The sequence below is a fragment of the Athene cunicularia genome, assembly GCF_003259725.1.
Source record: "Athene cunicularia isolate RWA chromosome 1 unlocalized genomic scaffold, athCun1 chr1_part1, whole genome shotgun sequence".
In the NCBI taxonomy this organism is placed as follows: domain Eukaryota; kingdom Metazoa; phylum Chordata; class Aves; order Strigiformes; family Strigidae; genus Athene; species Athene cunicularia.
The window spans coordinates 68042753-68062601 of NW_020799091.1; the positions used below are offsets into that span (position 1 = coordinate 68042753).

General features: G+C 42.1%; 1 protein-coding gene across 1 annotated transcript; it reads left to right on the forward strand.

Annotated features, from left to right (window-relative positions):
- The first annotated feature begins 6 nt into the window (after positions 1–6).
- Positions 7–18037, forward strand: CREG2 (cellular repressor of E1A stimulated genes 2). Its single transcript, XM_026845247.1, has 5 exons — positions 7–31; positions 2069–2238; positions 13408–13521; positions 15314–15397; positions 17941–18037. The coding sequence occupies exons 2-5, from the start codon at positions 2078–2080 to the stop codon at positions 17957–17959; spliced, it is 378 nt and encodes a 125-aa protein (XP_026701048.1). The 5' UTR covers positions 7–31; positions 2069–2077; the 3' UTR covers positions 17960–18037.
- The last annotated feature ends 1812 nt before the right edge of the window (positions 18038–19849 follow it).

The window sequence follows — 19849 nt, forward strand, 5'->3', positions numbered from 1 at the left end:
CTTCGTGGCGACGCGGGCCGCGCAAGGAAAGGTACGGTGTCCCCACCCCCGGTGCCCTCGTTACCTGCTGAGGGGCGGCGCGTGGGGCTGCGCCGCCGCCGGCAGCGCCCGTGGCGGCACCCACGCGGGGCGCGGAGGAAAGAGTCGAAAACTCACTCAGGGGGAGAGAAGTCACGTTTGGAGCGCGGCTGGGGAGGCGCGCTAACAAAAATCCACACCGGGGAGGCACTGGAAGGAGCCAGATCTTTAAGGCAGAACCAGAGCTACAGCGTCGGGCTCGCAGGGAGGCTTTGCCGTTCCCGGCAGCGCCCTGGAGCCCGCTCCTGGCCACGCTGCCTGCCCCGCCGCCCGTGGAGTGAGCGGGGCCGGGCCCCCGCCGCCGCCCGGGGCTCTCTGGCTGCCACCCGCCGAGCAGGAGAGAGGGGGAGAGCCGGAGGAGGAGGTGGAAAGCCTGCGGGGCTCCCACAAAATCTGTCCGTCCCGCAGCGGGCCAGCTATACCAGCTTAAAGGACCGTTTTTCTGTCAGAAGTATTAATCAAAAGGGCTGGGCTGCACTGGAGAATCGGGGTGATTATTTTTTCCAGCTTTAAAATATTTCCCTTTTAAAACGAATGGCTGGAATGAGATACAGCATCCGATACCACTCTAATGGAAAAAAAAGAAAAAAAACCCAAACAACCTTTAACTTTTTCTTGGAAGTACTCATATTGATTAACATACAGTGTGAAAATAGAAGCACATTAATCTTGAGGAAGCGTGGCAGAGTTAGTGGCAGTTTATGTTACGGTGAAATACGAAGCAACAGGTTAAAAAAAAAAGCATTAAATAAATATATACGTACACACAAGAGGCCTGTAATTCTACGTAAGTTTGTCAGAAATCCTATTAAATCATATGATCTTAACTCTTCTGGTTTATGGTCTTGCCAGAAATCCTCAGTGGAATTACAGCCATAATACAGTCTGCAGTTAGCTGTCTCTAGTTACAACACAGAATTAATATAGAAAAATCTGATTCATAATAAAATCTGGAATTGATGAGGGGGGTGTTGCTGCTCTGAACGCTGAATTATGCTGCTTGTGATCCCAATTCTTTCTGAGAATCCACTGTAACATTAACCATGCCTGACAGACTGAGCATACTATTCATACTTAATTTGATTTTGCTGTAAAGGATTTACCAGTTACGTTGAATTAATGTATTGACTGATAACTTTACTATTTAACATCTAATTGACCATGAGGAAAGAAATATATGAAGACATGAAGAAATAGTGATTCATTAAGCATCTGTCATGGCGATTTATAATGGGATGAAAAACATGGTAGGAGTATAAATCATTATGAAGAATATTAATCTGTGTCACTGCTGGGCAAGATCATTTTTGCATGCATTGTATCCACTGTGTGTACGCAGGTCAGTGTATGGGAGAAAACTTTTTGAAAACTTGGCTCCTTGATGTCCCTCCTCTGACACGGGAGGAAGGTTTGCTCTGCCTAGCTTGGTTGTTGAGACCCCACCTGTAGCTGAGGCTTCTGCCCACACAGCTGAGCTGCCGTCCAGCTTGACTTCAAACACAACTCTGGCAAAAACGCCTTCCTCTCTCTCTCTCTCTCTCCCGGCAAACTGATGTAATCACATTGCAAATCAAGGTCAAAAGAGGAGGCAAAATTAGTGTAAAAAGCAGGCTGAATCAAGGCTAAATTAGGCTCTATATCCTTTTGGGTTTGAGAAAAGGCATCAGCACTCTAGAGGAAACATTTCTTGACGCTCATGGCATTGATTTTAATGCACTTAAAAACATTTAACTTGGTAGTTCCTTTAAGCTCAGTAGAAGAGAAGATGTTCTCTATAGTGTCATGGACAGGTCTAGAAAGAAGAAGTACAGGAGAGATCTGTTTTCATAGAAGCATGATAGATCTAATTTAGAAGAAGGTCTGTCTCACAACAGGAAGTGGGAGCAATTGGGGGTTGCTGTCCTCTCTGCTAGAGTCCTTGAGGGAATCCCTGACGTTGTAAACCATCTGTGTGCAAAGATGTAACCAGCTGCTTATTTGGATTTTGCAGATCCAAGGTATGCCCTATGGGAACTGTTTACTTCTCAGTGACGGTCCTGTCAATAACAGCACTGGAATCCCTTTCTTTTATGTGACGCCGAAGGACAACACTGTGGCAGATCTCCTGAAGAATCCTGTGGCTTCTCTGACCCTGCCAGAGGCAGATGGAAATTTCTGCAGGTAAAAGAGTTTTATCTGCCTACTACCATCTTCAGTGAGAAAGTCCTCAGAACAAAATTCTGGGTCCCCACTTTCAGTGTCCTGATTTTATTTTGGTCTCTTACCATCAGCTATGTGCTTCTCCTTAGGTTACTTCTCCTTGCAATAAGTTGCCCCAGTAAAGTATGGTGAAGAAAAGCACAAGTGTCACTGAAGTACGTTGTAGCATCAACAGGTGGAGTGGCTTTTAGCTCGCACATCAACATACCTAAATTTTAATCTCTGCTTGGAGGTGTCTACATAAAAGCTAGATGTTCAAGATCCTATTACAGGCCATGATCTAGTCATTAAAGTCCACAGAGTTTTGAGGGCTATCCAAGTCATAGCAAGCTGTCACTCCAAGCTCTGCTGAATTGCTCTGGAGGCCCTGCTGATTGCCTTGACAGGGCTCTAGCTCTCCGGGGTCTATAAAGGGATCTCAGGCTTAGTTCACAAGTTACATGCTCGAGACTATGCCTCTCAGTCTAATTTCCACCTCTTCAGAGGGTACGATTGAATATGGTGTCATTGCAAATTTTTGACATCTTGTATATCATAAACAGTCAACCATCCCCCACACAAAGGAAGTCAGGTCTGAGATTTACTGATCTACAGCCATCCCTAGGTTCATCTCTCCAGAGACAGCAGTGAGTTTACTTCTTCCTAATCATATGTACAATGAATAACTCCAGATCACTGAAGCTTTATATGTGTAAAATGTATGTATGTAAACTTGAAGATGATTCAGTTTTCCCCTCCATGCTTGTCTCCTTGAAAAAGACATATCTCTGCCATATGTTTGTTTACAGTCAAACATGTGGCAAACTTGGCTGGGTCACCCTTGTGTGAAGTGTTATTTCTAAAGACCTCTTTATGTGATGAGGTACACGACACTGAAATTGTGTCAGACAGGATTCTGTTACCAAAGCAGATCTTAGCGGATATACCAATGAGAGAGAACTGGAAATTGCAGGCTGCTTCAGAAAGAAATGTCATTGAAAGTTTTAACTCCAACTCAAGGTCCTCTTTGGAGGAGGAGAGGTTTATCTTCAGAACTGGATCCCAGATTTTCCCAGCTAGGAATTGCCTTGCGTATCATCCCACCTCTCAAGCCCTCTAGCTGAGAACAACACTGGAAAAAGCAGTGAATGGCAAATATAAAGCACATTACTGTTACACCTGTCTGTATTTGTCTCCAGAATATAGTTTTCTTAAGAGTTAGATGGTGGCAAAAAGAAATCTTTCTTAGTCCTAAGCAGTATGATTGATTTTAGGCTGACATCCCATTCCCAAGGAATGGAAATCATGGCTTCCTCCTGCAACGTCATACACTTAATAGGAACCTTCCATTCCACATTTGTTAAGGTAATTCATCTTTCAGTGCTTGAGAAGGTCAACACAGTTGACCAGAATGAACCAGAGCAAACCAGAATAGTTCTATTTTGAATTAATAATTTAATAAAAAATGTATTGGCTCTTTCATAACAGACTAATAGAGCTTATTCCCACTTTCTTTCATTCAATCAAATAGGGAGCGGAATATCTAGACCAAGTTCTTAAAAATGTATGTTGTCCTATGTCCTAGCACCTATGCAGTGCCCTATTTTCAGAGGCTCAACACTCGAAGCAGCTTCCATTGATGATAACTGCTGGTGTTGCACGCTTCTGAAAACTACACACCCATTTAGGCACTTAAGTGTGGCCTTTCATCCCTGACTTTAAACAGCCACTCTTGAAAGCCTTTGCCTTTTATGCTTTAGCAATGTCACTGCCCGATTTACCTGTTTGGGAAGTGCTAATTCACCAACAAAAGAGAAATGCTGCATGATTTACAGAAATATGAAATTTATATATGTCACAACCCTCCAAGAATATTTATTCACCGTATTTTTATTAAGTAATTAACAATTAATAAATATTAATAATTTCCAAACCACTACCCATTTGTTCCATGTGCCAGAATGTGCTGCTGTTTGTCTTGCAGCCAGGACAACCTAAAATCTTCCACCCAGCTCTGTAGTCCCCTCTGCAGCCTGAGACCACGGTCTCTGGTGAGAAGAGCTCTCTGGGCCAAGAAGCTAAACCTGGATTTCTAAAACAGCTTAGGCCAAGCTAATCACCAGTTGCCACATACCTACTCTCCCTCCCTACTACCAGTCGCATGGTTCCCCATCACCACCTGACATCAGCTCTGGGCTTTGCCTGACCCTGAGCTGAAACATAAATCTGAAGAAAATTAACCTGACAATGAGAATAAGGTTTTCTGCCAGTCCTTCTTCCCTTCTTGCCATGGCTGCTGCTGCTCCTGGCCATGCTATCCTACCCCCTTCCTTCAGCTGACCATATGGTGGGCCTATTTTAGCTCAGTAACCCAGCAGAAACCTTTTCCTTTTTTTTTTTTTTTTTTTTTTCCCTGGATGAGATTTCTACTGGGTTAGTAACTTGAATCAGCTTCCCGAGAGCCAGAGGAGTGCAAAGGAGAGGGGAAAGAAGGTGGAGGAAAATAGGACATCCTCATTTTAGCATGTAACTGTACCCTAAATATTGAGTGTACTACTGAATTGAGTACACAGATTCAGAGTCTGATCAGCGCTCCTTGCATTATTTATTTTGTTCTTACACTCAGTTTGTTTTTTCATTATTTCTGGAGTTCTCATCTGGAACAGATGTTGGCTGGCATTAATGCAAAGAACGAGCAATACGGAGAATGAAGAACTGGGACATTTGTTGAGCTGCAGTTTGTGTTTTTGATGATAGTTAGGAAAATGTGAGCAAGCTTTGGGGCTGTCTCACAGCCAGGAAGCACGTGGGCACTGGGGCTTTAACTTTCTTCTTTCCCTTCCCCCTGTAACCAGGGTCAGAAATGAATTTACATTTTAAACCAGCAACCTGTGAATTATTTTTACATTTTAAACTAGCAGCCCTTCACACCATCCTACCATTACTCCCCAGAAGGGGCTTCTGTGGGCACTGTGACAGTGAAGAAAACAAGCCTGTCCAGGCCCTGCTGCCAGTGCCTGGGGTGGCCTATCCCCAGCACTGAATCCACTGCTGGTAACACAACCAGCTGGCCACTTCTGCCACAGGCAGCCCAAGGATCCCTTCTGGGCTAAGATAGCCAGGCTGTGCCATGCAAACAGCCCGTAGCATCCTTAGTGTTGAACTTTATGTGGCAGCTCAGGTTTTTTATAGCAGGTTTCTTCCTCTTCTTTACTCACACTGTATGAGAGACAAGACGTTTTACTCTGAGAGACCACAGGTCCTGCTAGTATTAAAACCATATCTGTGAAGTTTTTTTTGCAAAAGAAAGTGTCATTAATAGGTGGTTTTAATACCAGAAGTTCTCTTCGTCAAGAGCATCATTAATTGTTTTGGCTTCAAAATAATTATACGAAATAGCTAAATGAGTAATGCTCTGCATGACAAAGTTCATGTCCTTGTATGCTAGCAATGTATTTGTAGCTTATTTTCATATGGAATTTTATTAGATTTTCATTATTAACCTACTCTTGAGTTGCAAGAATTAAAATAAATGTGAAAGCTGGTCGATGCCTGTAGCCAACACTCCTTGGAGTATTTGGCACTCTCCTGAAAAATGCTTCTGACCTATTGCACATAAAAGAAATCTCTGGCCTTTACAAAGAAAACAGCTGACATTTCAATAGTCTTCTTGTATCTAATGAATTTCAAGTGACTGGTGTACATGTACATCAGTTTGATACTAAATTTATTTAGTAGTAAATTTCATTTGTTTTGTTTCAGAACAGACTCAAGTTCCAAACCTTGACAATAAATATTTTCACTTTCAGGGAAGTAAGGAATACAGAGTGGCCTTTTTGGTGCTCCAACCTTAATATTTAATCAGCTAGTGAGAAAATCTGAAAAGCCTAAACTAATAAGAGAAATAACATTTAATAATGGAAGAAAGAGAGATGCAACACATCTGAATAGGCACTAATTGCAAGACATTATAATGGATTCCTCATCTCTGACCCAAAGATTGCCATTTCCCAGGGGGAGACAGGCTGTCTTCTCTGAGAAGGCTCTCTGATGGCCAGGCTACAGAAAGCATTCATTAGCAACTATACTGCATCCTATCGGAAGGCTGATAAATGGATAATAGAGGCAAGAAAAATTAAACCGTTCGGGGCTATAAATAGACTAAGCTGGCATGTCTGTGCCACAGACAAGCTGAAAAGATTGAATCCCATTCTTACAGCTTTCAGAGGGAGCAAGACCAAGACCGACATTAAAGAATAGAGCAGCTATTGTTCTAAACGCATTTTCCCAACACACAGGCTGCTCAGAGGATCTCCCTTTCCAAGTAAGCTCCTAGACCTGCCTCATTACAGCTGCAGTCTGGAAAACAGGCAATTAATTTTAAAAGTGTGTCACCTCCTTGACATCAGGTTCAGCACATTCGTAGGGACCAACTACAGCTTTCTTAGAGAAGGAGCAGTTACAAGGCTGTCATGAACGGGTTTTCACACAAAGGAAAAATAAAGAAAAGCAGTGAGCTTTGGGGTCGGTCCATGTATTTGTTTTCCCTTGCTATTAGTTTGGAGGATGGTGTTTCAAATCCACACTGTAGACTGTGAATAATTTTGAGGAATGCAGGTTCCTTTCCTGGCTTATGACCTACATCAGGGGTGGCTCCATCAGAGCCATTTTACCCACCATGTTCATCTACTGCTCGAGGTAGCGGATCGACACAACCAGGCAGACACCTTCAGTGGATATAAGCTAGCTCCATAGGTTTCCTAAACTCTGCATTGAAAAGGCTGATGGGAAGCACTGAGCACCTCCAGCACTCCTGGATACCAGCGGGCCATGGGAATAGGAGAGTAATTCGGTGGATTAGGGTCCCTGCTGTGTGGTTGATTGGCAGCGTGCATAAACTGCCAACTTCATTGCTGGGCAATCCTGAGAGAAGGTAAGCCTGCCATGGGGTGGCAGACACAAGTTTGAGATGTCAGTTGGCCATCCAACATACAGCTACTGCTGGGTTTGTAGAGTCAGTTAACAGAAGGATGAATATAACAAATTTGGCACTGCCCCTTCACACAAAGAGAAATGACGCATGCAGAAGACAAAGGCTGAATCCAGACATCCCTCAATTTTTGAGATCCACCTCCTGGTTCTGTGGCACAGACACATTTCTTGTTCTGGTATTTATATTGGCTCTTTTTAGTCATATGCAAATAATTATGTCAGTAGCTGTTCCTGAAAAATCTGTATTTAAAAAAATCAGGAAGACGCCAAATTAGAAAGTCAAATATGAAACCTAGTATCATTGTGACCCAATGCACACAATATAGCTCTAAATTACTATTTTTTTTCCTGTATTCTTAAATAACCAACTTCCCAAAATCCCTTTCTTGTGAAGTAATATGTGTTTTTCTGACTCTGTTTACAGAAATAGTTGATGCTGTGATTTTTTTTTTTTTTCCTGTGAATTGTCTATGGTTAAAATATATAAAAAGTCTCCTGTCTGAAACATAGGGTTCAGCTAAAGAAATGAGTTGTTATTGTCAATGAAGACAGACAAGCAGACTGGCTTCACTTAACAATTCTAATTAAAACATTCTAGGAAGGATTATCTTCTAGGAAGACTTATTTAAAATTATTTAAAACAGAAACCAGGTATACTAGGAATACAGGCTCACTTAGATGCAGAATAGCCATTGTACCAATGCTCTTCAGCTCCCAAGCCTGATTTCAGATTCAGAACCGAAGACTGCTCTTCCAAGAGCAAAAGCAAAGATGTCTTTTAACTATCTTTGCTGGCTCTCAGACACAGCTGATAAAGACATTCTTGTCCAAATCAAGAGCAAGGCAGGGAAAAACTGCCCAGCTATATCCAGCCGAAGGCCAGCCACAGCTTTTCAGATTATGAAATTGCTTTCAGCAGAGATTTTGTTTGACGTTCATGCCACGCAGATTAGCAGCACCAATACCTTCCTTCGGCTTCAGAGACTCTGGTAGTTAGTGGTGAGCAGATGAAATGTATGAGGAGGATAACTTGCTCTTCAAAATTAATCACATTTATGAATCAAAATTATAAGCACTTTACAATAATTCTCTGAGGACATAACATTTCCTGCCTTCATTTCTGTAGATTTTAAGGGACAAAAAATCCTGTGATGTATACACTAGAAAATAACACTGAGTCTTCACCTTGTGCCCAGTTTGGGGCTAGGCGAAGAGGAGCCCTGTGCGGGGTGACAGGCTGCCTACCTTGTGTCTGTGGGAGGCGACAGGGATGAGCTGTTCCAGCAGCTAGTCCCCACCTCCTAATTGCACGGCTTTGCATGGCTGCTGCTGTCGCTATAGGTAGGTTAGGATCTGTGGAGACAGTCATTGCCAAATTGCCTTTATGCTACATGAACTGCATGCTCTAAAGTAGAAAAAAAAATGTAGGAAAACCGTTCTCTGGCACTTTCTTCTTGGCTCTCTGGCTCTCCTTTTCTGCAATAGGGGAAGGCCCTTTACTAACTTCTTTTCCACTCTGCTCAAGATGTAGAAGGGTAGAGGCAGTGCTTTCTCACAGGTAGGGAGAACCATGTTTGGGGGAGATGGGGAGGATTTATGGATCCTGACAGGGAGGATGAAAGGTCCTGTTTCCTCAGGGGGATGGAGGAGAAGGATGGCAGCTCCTCTGTGGGAAGAGGAGGCTGGAGAAGAAGAAAAAGAGAGATGTTCCTCTCCATAGACACCTGCTTCCTCCTCCCCGTCCCTGGAGCATTAGTGAACCCTCCTGCCCTCTTCCTGCTGATTCATACTGGGGACACCTGGCTTTTCTTCCCAAGTGCCTCCTAAAATCCTATTTTGCCTTTATTGCTGATCTGTGCAAGTTCTGTTTCACCTCAGTAATGGACTGCAGAGGCTGAAAATGAACATAATACTCAGGGATATTTTTGGTCAGAAACCAGGAGACTGAGCATTGTCAGTCAAAGCAGAGATCTTAACTGAGAAAGAGAATCCTAACAAAGTCCCAACATCATCACCTTGTGTGCCAATATAACTGCATCAGCCTGAACTGTGGGTTCATCACATCTGGACTTGGCTAGTTGTTGTAATTAAAATCCAAGAGATAGGTAGTGTAGTAAACAATTTAATGAGTAGGTGGCACTCTCCTCTGAACCACGCTTGAACCATGACCCAGAAAGTGCAGAAGTGCACACAGTAAAATAAGTGGGACATATTCATCAGCAGTATGCTTCGTGGCATTGTATCTCTGTTGGGAAATATACTTCACTTGGACACAGAATTCTTAGGCTCAGTAAAACTGGCACCTTTGTAAGTGAATGCAGCTTATTCTTTCATCTCATGTGCTTGGAAGAGACAACTGCCTGGACTGGGCCAAACTCTGCATACCTAGTTTGGTCACCATAAGCAGAGGAACAGAGACAATCAATTCTCTCTTCACAAATCAGATGAATAATTAAGATGGCCTCTCTTAATGCACTGTGTTCTTATAAAATGCATAAATGAAATCTTCCATTTTAATCTGGCTTCCCTCAATTTCTGCAACAAGGTGGATATATTTTAAATAAGCATAAAAAAATGTGTTCCCTATTGCTTGGTCTCCTTCCATAGTTCCCTGCTTTCTCTTCCACTCAGTTCATATTTATCATAGCCTTCATGAAATCTTCTCCAGGGAGACAGAGGACCTGATTCTGGTAAAGACAGTACCTGAGAAGCCACCTCAGGTTTCCTTGATAGAAAGTGTCACCAGCATACTGTCTCTCTGCCTGGCTCTGCCTCCCCCTCGTCCCCAGCCAGCAGCCCACAAATGTTCGATAAAACTGCTCCTCCACACCTAAATGTTCTTGTGCCAACAAAGATAAAAGGAACTCAAGGACTGAGAGCTGAATATGTGTTTATTTATACAGAAGGCAAGAAGTGACTAGTGAATGCATGACTAGACCTCTACAGATGTGAGGAAGGAATATTTTAATACATATACCTATTTATCCCTGGTATCTCTTTATTATCTTTAATAAAAATATATCCCTGGCTATATCCTTTTACTCCTAGGAAGCAAAACCTGTATTTACATTAGTTGCAAAGGTAGCACCACTGAAAATTCAAGATCTGTTCACAATGGACTTAGAAGTTGTAGCTGTAAGTTTAGTGATTTTTGATGCTTTAAGAAATATAAAATTAATCACATATTAGGGAAATACTGTCTCAAAAATGATGCAGAAACAGATTTACTTCAGAATATGAAAGGCTCCTTTGATAAAGAAAATGCTAATGTAAGATTAGAATACAAGGTTCTATTCTGAAACAGAAAACCTATGATAAGAGGCAGCACTAAAAGCAAAGCCAACAAATTAATAACACAGTGTCCTGAACTCCAGTGTATCATTGTCCTTTTCAGCTCTTCCACAACTTCATCTAACATAATCTCAACAAATTGTTTGCCTCATTTCCCAGAAAAATGAACTGACCCTCCAGAACATTATTCCAATGTGCAAAATTCGGTTAGAATATCTTTGAATACTGGGAAGAATAGTACTCTGTGTGTTGATCAGTGTAACACCCTGACTCCCGGGAACATAGAGAAAACTTCAAACGGAAGAAGGAGCAGGGGAAAAACCAGAAATAAACCCATTCCCGATACAAATGTACAATGTGTGGGTTTTGTGGAGAGCAGTTTTTCCTGTAGATTGAGGAAGAGTCACATCTGACACTAATTCTGTCAGGCAAAACGGTCTCAGCAAAGGCAAGCAGGATTCACTGCTTAACCACAGCAACATAGGTCTGTTGCCTACTCAGAATCAATGAATATGCGTTTAGAATAAATGTGTACTTGCACAAAAAGATCAAAGAATTGTAACCTGAGAAGGTGTTGGACCAAAATCTCTCACTGCTCCCGATCATGCCCAGATCTATTGCCTTGATCCACTCTGTGAAATGTAGACATCCATTAATCCTTTCTTATTTCTCTGAAAGTTATTACCCATGTCTTACCTAGGAGCTATACCCAGGAAAGGCCCTTGCAAATATGCCTGATTTTTCCAGCTCCTCAGTTGTTTTATGATGCTGTTAGGCTGTGGAGGAAATGGTTTCATACACACAGATACACAGTTATTAGTTTAAAGCAATCTTCTGAACTGAAATTTTCCCTTCTGTATTTTTAAGAATCATCAAGTTCAATATATAAACATATGTAGAGGGTGTCTATTCAGTATTAAGCACAAAAGATAACAATAGATCAGGAGATCACTTCAGATGGACTTTGGGACTCTGCCATCCAGGGCCAGTGGTTCCAAGAGCGTGAATCTGCGCTGCCCTGGCCGCTGGACATGCAGGCCCTTGGCTGACACCCTTTGTCTGTGGGATTCAGCTTCTCTCTCTACAGCTATATACACTGTATTCGCCTATATTTCTTTGTGTTTTGGTGTGTGAGCTTCTTGTTGGACCATGGGTGCTGAGCAGCCACACAACACCCAAAGCCTACACAAAAGAAATGTCTGGAGACTGGGTGTCCCTGGGGCGTGAAGCTGTGCTGCTTGGGGAAAGGATGCTCTTAGGCCACTGCTAGCCAAATGGGGAATGGCACCTTCAGCATGCAGTAGGGGTTAGCACTGAGGATCTACAGCATGACAAGGTGACCAGGTAGACAAGTTTGTACTCTGAATATACAGATAGAAATAAACCCAGTGCCAGTGCAGGGAATGCAGATTTTTCAGGTACTCCGAACACCATTCATTTATTCCTTCAGAATAAGACAAAAGAAGTACTAGAGAAAGTTAGATCATTATTTACTGACGTGAACAGAAAGTTTGAGCTTGATCTATGGCAGCCGCCCTTCCTCCTAAGAAGAAAGTGTGGTGGAGGAAAAAGAGTACGAGTGAAGTTTGTCCAGAGGTTGTTAAGCTGAACACCCCCTTCAGACAACTGCTGCTCCAGACCAAACAGGATGCTGAAAAAACATCCCAGAGATGATGTGACTACAAATGGCTTTTTGGAGCTCAGGCTACAGATGGTGCCAAGTGCTTACTGGGCGTAGCTGAGTATCAATAAGCCCGCTATACTTCCTTGTATATCTCTGTTCATGGCCCTATCTATAAAAGCAGATGCTTTATCCAGTGAGCTACACAGTCTTTCATAACCATCTGTGGGGAATCTGCAGGTGTTAAATTAGCTACAGGAGGATGTCCAATAGACTTACATTGCCTATTATAACAAAAAAAAAAAAAGAAGCCGTTGCAGATTGCACACAGTTAAGGCTAAAGGGCTCAAGCCAAGATCTTTAAATAAAATCACATACAGATGAGATGTAATTTACTGTGATTTGCTGCTTCAGATTAAAACACAGAGAAGAAGAAATGCAGTCTTCATTTCCTAATGTAGGTTTTTCAGGTTCTTAGGTGGGGAGACAGTCCCATGAGATGTTGAGCAGTCTCAAGCTGCTGGCAATGGGACTTGCCAGGATCAGGCTTTTGCAGTCATTTTATACGGTGCTTTTTTTTTTTTTTGTGACTGGTCAATTTACTTATGATTTATATCCTCGTATTGTATATGTCAAGAGTCAGCAATTGCCCCACAGCTACTAATGGGAGTTATTTATTATTACTGTATAGAAAGAGCCAGAAAGCAACAAGTACCTTCCCTGTCTCAGTCTGAAGGATGAAGGCAGTTGGAAAAAATTTTTAATAGATCTTACTTGTCTCTTTGGTGTAAAAGAGTTGAAAAATTGGTAAAAAATGAACAAGGATTTTGTTTCTAGGATAGTCACAAGGAAAAGACATGTTTTATGCACAAATACACATATGCACACTTATTTTGTAGGCATAGGCACGGGCTAACCATCTCAGTAGTTCTTTTCAGAATCCTGAATTCAGGTCTGTACATATGTCTGGGAAAACTGCCATTTTCATATTTTTCACAATCTAGCATATATTAATCCAGTTTTTAAGAGCAGAAATTAAGATTAGGCAAATATCTATAGCAGAGATCTGTTTCAGGTGAGTATTCCTTCAGGAGCCCCCCCAAATGTTATAGCTGGGTGTAGAAAAAACCTGCAAGGCTTGACAAAATATTTCAGCTTTTTATATGTGAGCAGGAGTTCATATTTCTCCGAAAGCCCTTATCAAAGAAACCAAGCTATTACACATGAGCATTTTTCTCTGTGCACAGAAAAAATGTAATCGATCCAGAGGATCCGAGGTGCGCCAGGCTGACTCTCACGGGACAGATGGTCACGGTGCCTCCGGAGGAAGTGGAATTTGCCAAGCAAGCAATGTTTTCCAGGTCTGTATGTAACAGGCACTCAGTAGACTGCAACCCGCAGGTTTGAGACAAATATATGGATGTGGTCGTTTGGTACAGAAAATCTGAGAAGAAACAAGCCTGATCTTCACTTTGGGGCCATGAAGCACATTGGTTTCTGTGTGGCTTGGAATGACAGGCAGAGCTGTGCGACCTCCTTTTGACTATTGAGGTAACAAAGTATGGAAATGCAATTAGTCAGTATTAGACTCCAATAAGGCACAAGGTTTATAATCTGGGGATTATGAAAATATTTCACCTGGCTCCGAGGAGATATTCCATAAATCCAGGGTGTATTTGTTACCTTGAATGATTCTTCTCCACTTTAGGACAGGTAGTGCTCTTCAGCCACAGCCCCCTACTCAGAGCAGAGCTCTGCTGCCTTTGGGTTTACACCATTTGCAGGGTGGAGTGTGCAGGTTTTATTACCTCTTCTGACATACCAGGACAACTGCTACTAAATCCATAATACTTACCCAAGAGTCTCCTTTGAACAGATGCAAGCACATCCTAGGCACATACACACACCCCCAGGGTGTGCCCCCATGCCCTCCAGTGGGTCTTCAGAATAACAGACATGAAAAGCCCAAACCTTGGCTGGGGCCTGCACCTCCCAGACAGGCTGCCAGGGATGGTCTTCCAGGCGTACCCTGCCTGGTGGGAAACTGGGATGAGCTGGGATCCAAAACAGCCCAGGGGCAATATTCTCTTTGGCCTGCTGGAAGGGGTTAGGGTGGGATTCTGTCAGCGGGTGTCCCATCAAAAGCAAAAATGGGACCATGGACAGACAGGCGCTATATTGGCACACAAGCCTTTTTTACAGAAACAGATTCCTATGCAAGCCTGAATCCACCAGCACCTCTGCAGTGGCTGCTCTGGCTTCAGGATGCAAAAGCCAGACTGACATGGTGAGGACTGCCAGGGGTCACATCATCCAATGCCAGCAGCAGCTGGAGCCACTTCCCAGTGACAGAGTTGTGGGTGTGCAAAGGGCCAACTCAGGAAACAGTGGGAAGCCCCAGCTCTACCCAAAGGCTGCCAAACCAACCGTTTCCTCTTCAGGGTCCTCAGCAGGGGCAGAGGGGCACTGGGCCAACCCTGCCCCCACTTGCACTTCTTCCCACTGTGCTCACACGAATATGGCAGCTAGAGCTGTTGTATCCACCCTGTGCACCACTGCTGAGCATCCCACAGCATCCTCTGCAGATTCACTCACTGGGGCTTGGGGACCAGACGTCTGCACCCAGTACTGCTGGCAGGGAGGTCTCTTCAAGCTAATTGCAGGCCCAAGAAATGAGACAGCAATACAGGTTGAGAAGGGTCTAGAAGGCAACTACCCAAAGAGGCTGTGTGCTGCCTGCTAGCCAGTTTTATTAGCTCTCCTGCCATACCACAACTGCTACCAAAGATGTAATATTTTCAGAATTCTGTTTCCTTTGAACAGATACAAGCACAACCCTGACACACATCCAGAGAATCTCCTCTAACTGTTTTTCATTTACTTAGAGACCAAACAACATATGCGTTCAGAGATGGGGTTCTGCAGTGGGGGAAGATGGTGTTCACTGGCTGCCTTCATTGCGGTTCTTGCCAGACTGGAGTGTGGAAGATCATAAACCTTACTGCAAGGGAGGCAAAAAAGATGAATGGTGGTGGTTCTCATGTCTCAGGTTTCACTCTGGCTGAGCATGCTAGGCTGAAGAAAAAAGCAGACTATGCATATGCTTTGGCACATCTTTTCAATTCTTTTTTATATTTCTCTTTGTCCTTCCAGGCACCCAGTGGTAAGAAAGTGGCCTCGTAGCTATGAGTGGTTCTTCATGAAAATGAATATTGAGCACATCTGGCTTCAGAGCTGGTATGGAGACGTTTCTGCCATTGCAGTAGAAGAGTATATAAAAGCAGTTCCAAGTAAAGGGTGATTGAATGGGCTTCAAGATAGAGATCTTCTGAGTTTCCTTCCCAAGCACGTAAAATTTCATGCTGGGTGGTTACTTTACAGTGATATTTTTTTTGTCCCCAAAAAGCTTCAAAATAGCCCTGTCTTACATCGAGCAGAGTGAAAATAAACCAACACAGACTCAAATTATAAAGGAGAGGTGGATACTAGCCCTACCCTGCAATGTACAAACTTGTCACTTCAAACAGGCAACACATCATCTTAAATGCTGCTTAAAAATGCTTTATATCTGTTTGTTTTGACTTCCGCTGCTGTGCACCCACAGGGAAACTACAGTATGTGCTAAATATAATGTTCTGATTTACAGAAAAGGCAAATTGCCTACTCAGAACCCTCTATGCATTGTGGATGTATTACTGCTGCTTGGTCTCCCTTGATTTGTAAGTACTCTAAGAGAAACTTAATAGCTACAAATTTAGATATTTAAGTTTTAAAAAAGTATTTTGCTAAGGCTGTCCTCATTTGCTAACTTATATTTTCTACATGTGCTTTTCCCTAATTAGATAATTTGATATTTTGCGTGGAAATTGAGTAGAAATTCTCTCTTTTAGAAAAAAATGCAAGCAGCTCAAACAACACGGCTCCAGTATAACTTGTCTCTCACTGACACAAAGCTGGTTAAATGTGTTAAGGGCCAAAACCAAATCAGTCCCACAAGGATTATCCTAATACAAGTATAAACATTCTCATAAGAAGAATTTAAGTAAATGTTCTCAACTAGCCTGTTCCTGTTATGAGACAAGAAAAGCATTTTTAATAGCCTGTAGTCCTGATTTTTTTGCATCCTTTCTCCAGCCAATGCTTTATTTTTAACTCATTTGTACAACCGATTTTTGTAAACCGTCACTAACTCATCTAGAGATGGAGCCAGTCTTTTAACTCTTTTTTCCACACCAAATTTTAAAGGGCTTGATCATGTATTTATTTTTTAAAGAAGCCTAAAAATAGGTAGATATTTCAGGCCATGAAAAACCTCATTTACCTAGTGTGGAAAGTGCAAACTTTGTTGCAAATGCACTATGAATAGCCATTATCTCCTGTGATAATACCAAAAGAGTTCAAAGGTCTTCTGTTCACCTTCAGCCGTTTCTCTACATTTCCTGGTAAACTTATTCTGCAGTTCATAAGGGTATGACAGTAAGAAAATTCCCATGGCTAACCAGCCAAGTCATTACACAGTTTGCAAATTATACGGCTGTTCTCCCTGTTACACATTGAGATGAGGTTTCTGTGCCTGTGGGGAAGGTCTTCCAGCATCCCTGGGAGGGCCCTGAGCTCTGGATACCAGCCTGCACCATGGCTAGGCTGAGGAGGAGACTGCATCCCTGGGCGAGTGACCCGAGCTTGTACAGGTTAATACCCAGGCAGAGCTCAGAGGCAGCTGCGTGAGCTATGACCAGCTGGAAGCCAATTAAGTGCAGCTGAGCTTAGTTTGGTTCAGGCATGGAGAGAGGAAGTCATTCCCAAAGCGGAGCTGGGTACTGTGCTGATTTAACTACCAGGGGCCAGTTATCCCTTGGGCAAGTTCAGGGCTCCAGGCATTACTACGATTCCTGATATTCATTAAGAATCAAAGACAAATGTAGGGGAAAAGCTTTGTTTAGATGCTTGTTAAGCATTTCTTGTACTTGTCTCATTGCCAGAGACTGTTAGCACTGCAGATCTTTTGCAGAGGTAATTACGCAAAAGGAGGAAGTGTCCTGCCTGAATCCATTCCCTTTTTTATTTTTTCTTAGCAGATGAGCAGCATTTACCCATTTGAGTTTACCCCCAAATCTCACACAGTGTAGTATTGAAGCAAAACAACCCATCCTGTACAGATTTATACCATCAAGTGAAATCCTCCTCGATTCATATAATTTTGCCATGGAGATCTTTGTCCACTGTGGATTTGATACTTTATCCATTAGAATTAATGGGACTTTTAAAACTGAGTCGAAGAGGCAGAGTACTAGTCCCTTACAAGGGAATCTCCACAGGTCTAGCATTTCTGTGCAACTTTAATTACATGTTTCATTATCCCAGTTCACTACTATTCCCAGAGAAACCTGAACTGCCTATTCTCTCCCCCGCCCCTAAACACACACACACACACACAGATTAAGCAAATCTGTGACATGGTCCTATCTTGCCTTAATGCAGTAAGGGATTGTATCAGTGATGTACCTTAGAGCTTTAACTGTTTAAGAAGTAAGGGTGCACTAAGAAAGGTTTTGAATTTACAGTACCCTACTTGCTGTAGGCTGTCTCCTTGCACGCCTAGATTAATTGGAGTAGCTTCTGTATTGCAAATTGACACATTCATCAAGAAGCTTTTCTATATGGACCTGCCATAAGGTTCTTGACAGGACCTCAAAACATGAAATGGTGATGGCATGTAAAGTGATAAAAGGGGCTTCGTGAAGAAATGCTGTCTTAAATCACCTGTTCTCATTTCACAGTGCATTCTCCAAGGAATAGCTACCATAGAAGTCCTTGAAAGTCTGTAGAAATACATCAAAAATATCACCTGGAGGTTTTGGATGGAATTTCCCAGACAAAAAAAAAGGGGAGGAGATGGTAGTTTGCTTAATTGGGCTTTACGTTATTAACTATATACTAGTTGCAATTTTTCTTTAAACTGAGAAGTGTCTCCAGTGATATTGGTCATCATGTGGTAAGTGGTATCTGTTAAAGCTTTTAATCCAAAGAGTTTTATTGAGATATCATAATAAAATCATTGTTGTTGAGACTGTAAAGGGTCTGATCTTGCATCAGTTCAAGTAAATAGCAAAAATTCCATTTATTTGTTGTGCTTTAATTATTAGAATAAACTTTTTTATAAAAGGTCTTGTAAGCACTTACGAATTTATTAAGCATTTCCACTAGCTGGTGTGTAATTTATTTCCACGTGTTCTGTATTTGAGTTATTTCTGTAGCTTCCCCCAAAAAGCTTGTTGTGCAATGGGTATTATTTAAAACTTTAACTGTGGGTTTGCAATATTTAAGAGGTGCATTTAGTTATATCTGTATATTTGCTGAAAAAAGGAAGACAAAGTTCTAAACCTGGGTTCTCACTTTTAGCTAATTTGTACAAATGTAATGCATGTACAGGATTTAAGCACAGCTAGTTTGAACTGCTGTTCTTATTTAACCAAAGAAGGCCCTGTTTCTGATAAAATTTTGATCACTTCAATGGATGAAATGCACCCTGTCTTGTTTCTGGATGCGTATTGCAATTTGCAATGTATTTTGATTTCTAAAGATATTGAATGTTGTTAACAAAATGGCTATTGAGAAGAAATGCAAATAAATCAAGTATCAAAGTGGAAACTGCAATTAGAATATTCTTTAATCTGCTGTACAGCCTTAACCAGAATAACTGACCTTTTGCTGACAGCCATTATAACTTCTGTCTAATCTGAACATCTGCTTTTTTTTTTCAGTTTTCCTGAACCAAGCTAATTTCTCTCAAAATATTTCTGGGAATTGAGACTCAGATCTGCCTTGGTACAGCCTCGATTTTCTCTGGGAAGAAAAGTCTAGCCAAGCACCTTTTATCTTTTCTTCATCTTCTTGTTACTGTCAGCTTTGCTTTCACTGTGGCAGTCAAATGTCACCCTTAACAATGTTTCCTCTTCTTCTCTGCACGTGAGGACTGATCACCCACCTCTCCCGTGTGCATTAATGGTGTGTTGGAAGTTTTCTCAGTGCTATTTCTTCCCTTGTTAGCCTTGCTCTTACAAGTTCTTGTTACAGCTTGTTCTCCACTGTCCACCTTCCTTTGGCATGTTTTCTTAAGCCAAGGCTGAGATTTTACCTTTTCATCTTGCTTTCCTGCACCATCTCCTTTCAGCAAAATTCAGGCTCTCCTACTAAAAGTCCCACTTATCTGATAAAGGTTATAGGAAACAGCCTGTGTTTCCTATTTACGCCTTACAGTCTTTGTCTTGCCCCTGGTTGGACTGCATTCGCTGTGAGGACCGTGACAACAGTTTCCTAACCTGTACAAATCACAGTCAACATCAGTTTCCTATTTCCAGTGACTCCATATTCTTAAAAGTACATTTCCTGCAGCTGTTCTTTTAATTTGTACTGACTCTTTTTACTTTTATCCGGTCTCTAGAGTGATACCTGTTCTGATCACACTGAATGTCTTGTCTTTCAGACTCAGTAAAGTACTGTCACTTTTTTTTATCTTTTAGACAAACAGTGAATTTGTGCTCCTTCCAAATTGTCACTTGCCATCCTTCAACACGGCTCATCCTTTACCTGCCTCTACTCTGCCGCCACCTTGCCATCTAACTTCTCTGTTGCCTTACCCTCTTTTTCCCAATTTTTTCTTCATTAACCCTCACTTTTCTTTGTTCT

Coding starts and splice junctions, on each gene's coding strand:
- CREG2 (XM_026845247.1), top strand. CDS start 2,078: ATGCCCTATGGGAACTGTTTACTTCTCAGTGACGGTCCTGTCAATAAC. Junction 2,239..13,407: donor GCAGATGGAAATTTCTGCAG/GTAAAAGAGTTT, acceptor CTCTGTGCACAG/AAAAAATGTAATCGATCCAG. Junction 13,522..15,313: donor AAGCAAGCAATGTTTTCCAG/GTCTGTATGTAA, acceptor TTGTCCTTCCAG/GCACCCAGTGGTAAGAAAGT.